At 36.4% G+C, this 10563-nt stretch overlaps 1 protein-coding gene and 2 long non-coding RNA genes across 3 annotated transcripts in view; 2 read left to right on the top strand and 1 right to left on the bottom strand.

The window, feature by feature from the left end:
- The first annotated feature begins 355 nt into the window (after window positions 1-355).
- LOC125614795 lies at window positions 356-6747 on the top strand. Its single transcript, XR_007345361.1, has 3 exons — window positions 356-481; window positions 5744-5837; window positions 6409-6747. It is a non-coding gene; the product is annotated as an uncharacterized LOC125614795 (long non-coding RNA).
- LOC125614796 overlaps window positions 5039-10563 on the bottom strand; it is a 9213-nt gene continuing 3688 nt past the window's right edge. The window contains exon 3 of the long non-coding RNA XR_007345362.1: window positions 5039-5227. This is a non-coding gene — a long non-coding RNA (uncharacterized LOC125614796). The remainder of the gene's footprint in view (window positions 5228-10563) is intronic.
- The window catches only part of LOC107133685, a 57568-nt gene continuing 56844 nt past the window's right edge, over window positions 9840-10563 (top strand). Inside the window, exon 1 of the mRNA XM_048797685.1 lies at window positions 9840-9940. Within this exon, the coding sequence (XP_048653642.1) occupies window positions 9911-9940 (30 nt within the window). The 5' untranslated portion in view covers window positions 9840-9910. The remainder of the gene's footprint in view (window positions 9941-10563) is intronic.

Genomic DNA, 10563 nt, shown 5'->3' with positions numbered 1-10563 from the left:
GTTTTCTGGAGTATTGGATTAGTAAAACTACTCCCAAGTTATGTCAGTATGTACTGGGTTCAGAGGAGCACATCTGGATTTGCAGGTACTTGAGAGGCAGAGGGAGGCCCTTGTCAGGTTACTAGCAAACCAGGGACTTCACAGACAGCCTGTCTCCAAATATAAAGACATGGAATTTGAAGTAAGAGCTATAGTATTTGCCAAGAATACACATGTCCCTGTGTAGAATACACAGGCCTACAAAAAAAAATCCAGCAATTTCAAACAGTAGATATATTCACCTAAAATTAAACTCAATTTAAAACTATAATTGACAAAATAAAATTGTATGATTATTACTACTCTTCCTTTTAATGTTTTTCACATTAATTTATTAAGTAATTTAAGTAAATCTGTGCATTTTTCAGCAGAGTCACATTTGGACATATCATCAGAGGCAAAACAGAAGAGGCCTGATGATACTGGACATAGCCAGCAAGAGGTATGCATGTGTATCAATTTAATGCCTGATTACTTCTCATTTTCTTGCTTCCAGAAGGTAAATCAGGCCAAATGAAATGACCCTGTAAAATACTGCTTGGGAATCCAAACACAGTAATTTAAGTACAGAGAATTTAACTTGTCCTGAACATGAAAGTAACATTAGAAATCAAAGTGGATTACAGATAAACTTTATGATAGCATCTACACTAATATTTTTGAATTATGTTTGCATTTTATTCTGTGTAACATCCTTAAATGGTTATTGATAAATTGGAGATTTAGGAATAGCCAGTTGAAACTAGGAATATACATAATTGCAATGACCACTGAACCTATTTGCCACAGTCTGGCTGGGCACAAATCAGGAGCCACTTGAAGATTCAAGCAGGAAGAACTTTATTTTTAGATCCCATCCCACGCTGCATGCCACCCACACGAACTCTCCAGGAACTCTCTGAGAGCTCCACTGGAACTTCCGGAACCTCTCTAGCAATCAACCAGAACTCAACCCGCAAACTCCACCCACGCAAACTCTCTAGGAACTCTGCAAGAGCTCAAAAATAGCGGGCACCGGAGGCAGCGGGAACGCTCCTTCTGGCAAAATGCCAGGCACCATCTTGACCTGGCCATGGCTCTCAACATCTCCCCCCTTTTGTTTAATTAAACAACAAGTATGTGGCTTAGGGACCATGCCTGTCTTAGGTTGTCCAATACTACATATGGTCCTTACCCGTCATTGGATGAGCTGACTCAAGGCATCAGCCTCCTGTCTTAGGTTGGTACCATTACAATTGATTTTGAGAGCCACAACCAGGTCAAGATGGTGCCTAGCATTTTGCCAGAAGGAGTGGTTCCTGCTGCCTCGGGTGCCCGCTATTTTTGAGCTCTTGCGGAGTTCCTAGAGAGTTTGCATGGGTTGGTTGAGTTCCGTTGGGCTCTTGTAGAGTTCCTAGAGAGTTTGCGTGGGTGGAGTTCACGGGTTGGGTTCCAGTTGATTGCTCTCCAGGTTCCTGAAGTTCCAATGGAGCTCTCTGAGAGTTCCTGGAGAGTTCGCATGGGCAGCGTGTGGCATGGGTTCTAAAAATAAAGTTCATTCCTGCTTGAATCTTCAAGTAGCTCATGATTTGTGCCCAGCCAGACTGCGGCACCTATTCATATAAAATAATTTCATTCCCAAAGCCTTGACATTTAATTTCCCATTACCTGTTATCCATGCTGAGGTTAAAAGTATTGACTGTTAACAGAATCAGAACAATTCAAGAATGGGTACTTTTCTGTTAATGTACAAACAATAACTATTTTATATCTTTTCCTGCAAGAAATCAATGCACTTATTAAATATATTTATCTTATCTACTTTGTTGTTGTTAGACCTAGGACATTGGATGCAATTACTGGAAAATCATGAAATTTTGGACATGTCTTTTTGCCTCTGTTTCTCATGTTGTCTGTGTTAGTAGGTGGTGGATTTGCATGCTTTTAATGGACTTCTCTTACACTTCTTGTGTGGGTATTTGTAGTGTGCAGGTTTCCATTTAGAATGTGTCCTGGGCACAATTTATATCTGAGTACCATGTGTGAAAATTAGCATGTTATTCATGCAATTTTCATTCTCCAGAATCTCTGTTAGAGGAGATAATAAACTCCAACAATGATCAGAGCTTAAAGCAAAATATTTATCAACTGTATATAAAATAGGTATTTCAAATGATCTCTATAACAGCACAAAATTAAGAAAAGGAGAAGGAAATAACAATATTTTTCTGGCCACAAAAGATGCCTTGTTTATAATACAATTATTAGGACACCTTTAAAAAAAGAAGAGTGAAAGTGGTGGGACTAAAGGTAGGCAGAAGAGGAGATAAGGAGGAAATGCAATAAAATGGTAAAAGAAAGGATTTTAAATGAGAGTAAAAAAGATCTCTCAATAGTGACCAGGGAGCGGGTGGGGGTGGCAGGGGTGAGGAAGAGGAAATGGAGTAAAACTCTCATAAAAAATTAGACAGAATGTGGGCTGGGGATGTGGCTCAAGCGGTAGCGCGCTCGCCGGGCATGCGTGCGGCCTGGTTCGATCCTCAGCACCACATACAAAGATGTTGTGCCCGCCGAAAATTAAAAAAATAAATATTAGAAAATTCTCTCTCTCTCTCTCTCTCTCTCTCTCTCTCTCTCTCTCTCTCTTTAAAAAAATTAGACAGAATGTGAAAAATTAACTATCATGGAAAACCCATACAAATAATGGACAAAAATATATCAAGAACAACAATAGCGAAAGCTTGAGACTTCCTAATGTTAAGATAGTAGAAAGAAGATATTTCTGTTTAGGATTTCTAATTTTAGACACACATAACTTTGGGGAGGTTCTGGGAAACAAATATTATCCAGCTATTTCTTTATTTGCTCTATATCCCCCAAAGGCCTAACCTGTTATTTTGCATGAATAAGCAGAGCTCCTCTGCTCCTTTGTCCCCCACCACACACAATGCTGAGGGAACTTTGCAATTTGAAGAAAACCCTCACCCTCAGTACGTGTTCATGTACTCAGACATATGGGTCTATCTAATGTGGGAACTTCCTGACACATACTCTGGTTCATGGAGCCTGGGGACTAGTATGTAATGCAGACCACCTGATGGATTTCTGTAGTCAGTGGTCTAAAGGTGGACAAGATTCCATGTCTCTGAGGGGTTTCCTGGCAACCTATTGGAGCATGGAAGTCATGGCCTCCTTACAGAACCTGTGATTTCTTTTGGGAACTGAAGGAAAATACCACTGTATCTGACAATGCCCAACACTCCTTGAATATTTTGTCACTTGAATTCTCAAAATAGCACTTTACCCTCACTATTATTTTTCTAAACTACCATTTAAAGAGTTAATGTTCTTTAGACCTCCACACTGCTGCTAACTGTCCAACAGGCATAACACATGAATTCCTGGTGAGAGTTTTCAGCACATTTCTATTACTATCCTGAGATAATATGATCATGGATAACCTTCACCATTTTGTGAAGATAGTTGACTATGCAACTGAGAAGTTTAGACATGCCGTGGTTTAGATCTCTCCCACAGATATACATTGTAGGAACCTTTCTCAATGGTGTTTGACCTCAGGATTTTATTTAATCCGCAGGAGAGTTCTAAAGCTCCAGTGTGGTGGAAATGTGGATAAGGACTCCAAATGCTTCTCAACTGAGTGTCTTAACCATACCTGGCATGTCTGCTCAAGTTTGTTGTTCTGCAGGAGAACATTTTTCTGCCAGACATAACTTTGGCACATGATGTCACACAACTTCAAACAATATGTTTCAATGGAAGTGTCATGATCTTTTATTCTTTAGGCAGACCAGAGGACCAAATTCTAGCTGCCCAAAGCTCTCAGCATATCTATATCTCAGTTTCTCTTTTACATGTCCCTAATTCTTGTTATGGGTGCCTCCATAACCACTGTTTTTGCCAAAATATGAATATATATTTTTTCTTGTATTCCAAGAAGAAAATATGTAAAATGTAGTCAGCAAAAAGAGAATCATGCTTTCATACTCTAACTCTGCCAGGGAGATTTGGCAGTAATTCAAATTCAGCTTTATATCTATGCAAAAATCCAATCTCTCCTTTGCTGAAAAAGTTATATTTGAATTGAAAGGTATCTACATTAGTTTCCTAATTTTGCTCTAAAATATTTTCCTTTATAAAATTAAGGAGATTTTTCTGTTACAACTTTATATTTTATATTCTAAAATTTCATATACTATAAAATCACTATACACAGTGATTTCATATACCATTGGGTATTCATTTTGACATAATGGTGTATCATGAAGAACTAATTTGCTCAAACTCAGTGCCAAGTATCTCCACATGCTTTGTTTTCCATACTCTATTGATGGGTATCAGAGTTAGTCCTATAACTTTATAATTTTGACTTGTAGTGCTAAAACATCAAAGTTCATATGCAACATGTGCATACTGATTTCCATACATTGGAATTCAGATCAAGGAGTGGGAAATCTGGGTCATGTGGCAGTCATATTCCTAGTATCCAAAGGAATCTCCATAATGTTTTCCAGCATGGAAGTCATAATTTTAAGTATGATAGTGTAAGATTGTAGTTTCCTGCCACATCCTGCACTGCATTTATTATTTAACTACTTGATAAATGTCATTCTGACTGGGGAAATCTGAAATGTTAATGCAGTTTTGAATGGTATTTCCTTGAGTGCTAGATGTTGACCAAATGTGGTATGTCTGTGGGCAATTTGTAATTCCTGATTTGAGAACTATCTCTTGCTTTTTGTCATTTCCTAATTGGGTGGGTGAGATTCTCTGCTGCTCACCAGAGGCAAGATTCCTCTCTTCTATCCAGTTAGTTTTCCCTGGCACAGCTGCAGCCTATTCCTTCTACAAATGAATTTCAATTTTTAAGAGCCATGATTCTGTGTTTTATCTGTTGACTGGCTCTGGGTCATGGCATTCCAGTGTTTCCCCACAGCCTGTCTTTTTTATTATGCAGCCATATAACCATTTTCCTGGATCCAATCTTTGAAAATATTCAGACAGTAAACACAGCATGATACTTTGCTAGTGTCTTCCTTTCTTGGAATTCCTTTTAGTTATTCTTAAATGAAAAGTGTTGCATACTCTAACCAAATTGAGTGTGCCCATTTGTCTACATAAAATATAGACACATTTTCATTCTGAATTTCTCTCCTTTTAAAATAAGTTTTTGACTATATATATTTTTCTAAATGGCATTCATATTTTCCAAGCTCTGGTGACTCAAACAAGTCCAAGTGTGTTTTATTTCCACACAAAGTGACAGATTTGAAAATCTCTTAACACATCAATTTTAACACTAAATAATGGCCCTTTATTGTTTAAAATGTTGAATCTGTATAATATCAAGTCCATTTCTCAAGAGAGTTTTAAATAAATTTTCTGTTGTGTTTGTAGTATTGCTGAGTATGTTTGCTAGTTAAGCACTGGTTTAAATTGTTTTAGATATATGCATATCAGTGTTTGTTATCAGGGAAAACATTCTCTCTTAATTCTTCCTGGTATTACCCCAGCAGAAGCCAGATGAAGAAAGCATCTCAGCTTCATCTGGAATGCATGAGATAGTGTCTCATTTGGAAAGTACTGTTGCACAAAGTAATGGTCTTATCTCCAATTGCAATGACTTCATATCTATAAACATGGTGGTGTCTAAAGAGTGATATGAAATCTATATGTAACCCATTACTGCCATTATTTTTAACAGAGTGATTCCGAGCAAGATAATGAGGAGTGCACTTGTTGTCTATTTGGTGCATTCCATTCAATCACAAAGAATAAAATAAAAGGATATGTAAAAGGTAAGATACACATAGGATACAAAATATAATAGAGTATTGCCAAAAAATATGAGCACTAGCATAGAATAACTGTCAAAGAATATGTCTATTAAATAGCCAGCAAGGAAAAAGGAAGATAAGAAGTGGCATCACATTAGGTTTCATTCACAGGTTAAATTGGGAGTATTGCTAAATGAATACAATTGTGAGTTGCATTTAAGACATGCTTCTATCACAGGGAAATCTGAAATAAGGAAAAATAAAGAATAAGATGTAATGAAGACTAAGAAAGACAGTGAGTACATGCAATCAAAAAGAAAAAAAGGAATAAGTTTTACCAAGGAGAGGGTGGGAAATTCAAGCCACATATGAGAAGGGTAAAGAGCAGGGTTTTCAAAATGTGGGAAGAATTTGTGAGTTTCAGATTACAAAGATGAATGAAGGGGAGAGTACATCTTTCTGAACCTTCATGACTTATTCACACTTGGAAATGAATTGAGGAGTAAACACTTGATGCCACAAAGCTAAGTTTATTTACCATAAATGATTAGGCATGTACAAAATTTAGTGACAACATTTTGCTACATCCTAGGACAAAAGCACAGGGAAGAAACAGCAAATGGAAAAGGCAAAAGAAGTACAAATAGTTGCGGAGCATTCCCCAAACCCACAGGTATCTAAAATTGATGTTCGAGGAAGATTACAGATTCTTCTAAACTTGACTTTGAAGGGACATCCTAAGGTAAAATCCAGAGCTATATTCAAATTAACTCAGAGGAATTGGAAGCTGACAAATTTTACACTGGAACTCTGAAAATGTAAGGAATCATCTCTTGGGGATCATGTCCAAAATCTCATTCAGACTGAGCAAGTCTTTCCTTCTCCATGTCCATTACATTCTATAGTGATTCCAAAGATCCTGGTCCTCAGGCAACATNGAGCCACCTGATACAGGAAAAGAAGACATACCAGTTTCCCACATGGGTATGGATAAACACCCAGATGGTGTTAGCTGACTTTCTCTAAACACATACATCAGAAAACTCTCCATGATGAGCAAACAATTATATATTCCCCAGGAATTAAATCACTACTTTATTTATTTTTTTTTATTAAAAACTTTGATGAATTCACTACTTTAGACTTGTCAATTCTAAGGCAAATAAGGGATTAGAAAAGTACTTATAATAAAATGGATTAACAGATTCTGCTAAGATTCACTAAAGATGTGTACTGCCACATTTTAACAGCTTTGACATTGAATTTCTCAGGGGTCTTCTTTCCTCCTTTAAATACAGTTCATTCTGCATCTCGAAATAATTGTATAATTGATCATTTCAAAAATGATTTTTCCTTTGGAAACTTAACTGCAAATATTACTGAACCCACATTCCTGGTTTTGTTTTAATACTTTGAGTCTTGTGACTTTACTCAACACACATGTAATTCATTTTACTGCTTTTATATAAAATGAATGTGTTATTTATTGGCAAACAGTTTTCTAGAAATTTTTACTGAGTTGTAAATCAAGAATATGCTTGCACATTCCAATGAAGTGTTTGCTAAACATTCTATGACATGTTTTATTTCTTCATTTTACCTCAATAGTGGGCACTAAAAGAGGTCTTTTTGCATGCTAAGCAGTTGCTGTCTCACTGAACCTCTCCCACAGACCTCTCTAATTCTCTAGTGTGTTTTCTAAATCCAGGTTTCAGAAAATTGTGCACCAAGCACCTAAACGAGCTCCTTCAACACAGGAAGATATTTTTACAGAACAAACTACATGGTATAGGAAAATAACATTCACAGTTCCTACATTTTATTACACATCTCATTTGAAACCTTGTGTTACAGTCAGGATCTCAAAGCATAGTGAGCCACTTTATTTTTTTTTTAAATTTTTTTATTGTTGGTTGTTCAAAACATTACATAGTTCTTGATATATCATATTTCACACTTTGATTCAAGTGGGTTATGAACTCCCATTTTTACCCCATATACAGATTGCAGAATCACATCAGTTACACATCCATTGATTTACATATTGCCATACTAGTGTCTGTTGTATTCTGCTGCCTTTCCTATCCTCTACTATCCCCCCTCCCCCTCCCTTCCCCTCCCCTCCCCTCTTCTCTCTCTACCCTCTCTACTATCATTCATTTCTCCCCCTTGTATTATTTTCCCCTTTCCCCTCACTTCCTTTTGTATGTAATTTTGTATAACCCTGAGGGTCTCCTTCCATTTCCATGCAATTTCCCTTCTCTCTCCCTTTCCCTCCCACCTCTCATCCCAGTTTAATGTTAATCTTCTTCTCATGCTCTTCATACCTACTCTGTTCTTAGTTACTCTCCTTATATCAAAGAAGACATTTGGCATTTGTTTTTTAGGGATTGGCTAGCTTCACTTAGCATAATCTACTCTAATGCCATCCATTTCCCTGCAAATTCTATGATTTTGTCATTTTTTAATGCAGAGTAATACTCCATTTTGTATAAATGCCACATTTTTTTTATCCATTCGTCTATTGAAGGGCATCTAGGTTGGTTCCACAGTCTTGTGAGCCACTTTCTTTCTTTGTTCATTTAATTAAAAGGGGTTCCATAAATCTCACTGAAAATTTTATACCCTCTGTATTTTTGGAAAAATTCCATCCAGTCAGGCCTGATTCAATTTTCAGGTGCACTACTGCCTTCTCATTATTCATCTCCATTCACGCACATTCCACCCATGGTCACATGCTTATCACATTGAGGTTGGTTTTGCTATTTATGCATATAGTGCATATATGACCATAATACCTCTCTAAAACATGGATTTCCAAGCATCTTAAATTTCTTAAGAATCTTTCTTAATACAAATTTTTCCTCACTATGTATTTTGATCCCTCTCTCTGCCTGAGATGTCCTCTGGCAGTTCTCCTTGCCAATCCCTATAGTCAGTCAGGCATGTTCCATTTAAGCCCTGTGTGTATGTACAGTCTCACATGCCCTCAGCATTTCCTCCCTCTGGCAGATAACCTCACTTTTGAAGTCTCCATTAATCTCTATCTCTAGAAAAGACATCATCCCTGGCCCCTATTTTCTCCTCTAGTTCTTACCACAAATTCAATTACAGGTGGAAATAAATAAAGCTTTTGACAGTATTATGATATAAAAGCAGTCCTCTCAAGTCCAGCAACTGATGAACTGGGTAGGAAAATGAATACTTTACAACTCACATGTTTATTACTCAGCACAAAAGTTGTAATCTGTCTGAGGTAGTCCCAAGGAAAGAAAACCATTTTATGTCAGGAATAACAGGCATAATCATGAATGTTTTGCAAGACAGAGGCAATTTTGATTGAAAAAAAATATATGAGAAGAAATGGAACCTAAAAAGAAAAATAATATGGAATTCATTCTATTAAGATGTAAATGCAATCATTTATTTGGAACACAATGAAGTACAATGGATTTTTAAAATTTAATAATTGAGGAAGAGATAGTAAAAGTGTGATGATTATAGTGTACATAGAAAAATTTTTTACTGTGAAATTTTCATTCAACTTGAATGGATCAAGTTGTGAGTTATTATAGGCATCATACATGGTGGATACCTAGTGTCTCCCCATGTGGTTTTCTGAAGTATTGGACCAGTAAAATTACTCTTCAATGTCAGTATGCATGTCAGTATGCATGGGGTTCAGAGATAACACATCCATAATTGCAGGTACTTGAGAGGCTGAGGCAGCCTCTCAGGTTTCCAGAAAACCCTGGAATTGAAAAACACCCTGTCTCCCAGGATAAAGACTTGGGATCTGAAGTAAGCATTATAGTATTTTCCAAGGATACACATGTTTTGGGGTAAAATACATAGGCCCACACACAAACAGCAATACAAATTTTACACATGATGTATATTCTTCTAAAGTAAAACTTCAATAAAAATATAACTGGACAAATAAAATTATATGATTATTATTACTCTTCCTTTTTATAATTTGGATAATTTGTCTTTCGCATGAATTTTTAAGTACTTTAAGTTTATCTGTGCATTTGTCAGCAGAGTCAGATTTGTACAGATCATCTGAGGCAGAACAGAAGAGGCTTCATGATATGGATGCTAATGCACATCACCAGCAAAAGGTAGGCATATGTGTCAATTTAAATTCCTGGTCATTTTTTTTTTCTTGCTTCCAGATGCCAATTGAAATGACCTACTACAATACTCTTTGAAACTCCAAACATAGTAATTAAATATTTAAGTACAGATAAGTTAACTGGTCATCAATATCAAAATAGCTTTAGCAATCAAGGTGCATGCCAGATAAACTTTATGCAAGCAATTGCACTAATATTTTCCAATAATATTTGCATTTTCATCTGTGTGACAGCCTTAAATGGTGAATGATAAATTGGAGACTTATAAATATCACATATCAGGTGAAACTAGGAACATTCATAAATGCAATGACCACTGAACACATTCATGTAAAAATAGCTTCATTCCCAAAGGCTCAGTGTTTAATTTCACATTAGCTGTCACCCATGCCAAGGTTAAAGATGTCATTCTCCATGGATTTCTGTGTCTTTACTGAGGAAGATACCAGACTCAAATGAGACACAAAACTGCCTGTTAATGGAATTAGAATGATTCAGGATGGGTACTTTTCTGTTAATATACATACAATTTCTATTGATTTTATGTCCTTTCCCTTCAAGAAATCAATTCACTTATTAAACATATTTTTTCTTAGTATCTAGTTGTT

Source organism: Marmota marmota, unplaced genomic scaffold (genome assembly GCF_001458135.2).
Source record: "Marmota marmota marmota unplaced genomic scaffold, marMar, whole genome shotgun sequence".
NCBI classification, from domain to species: domain Eukaryota; kingdom Metazoa; phylum Chordata; class Mammalia; order Rodentia; family Sciuridae; genus Marmota; species Marmota marmota.
Note: the sequence above shows the minus strand (reverse complement) of the source record. Positions and strands in the feature narration are given on the sequence as shown.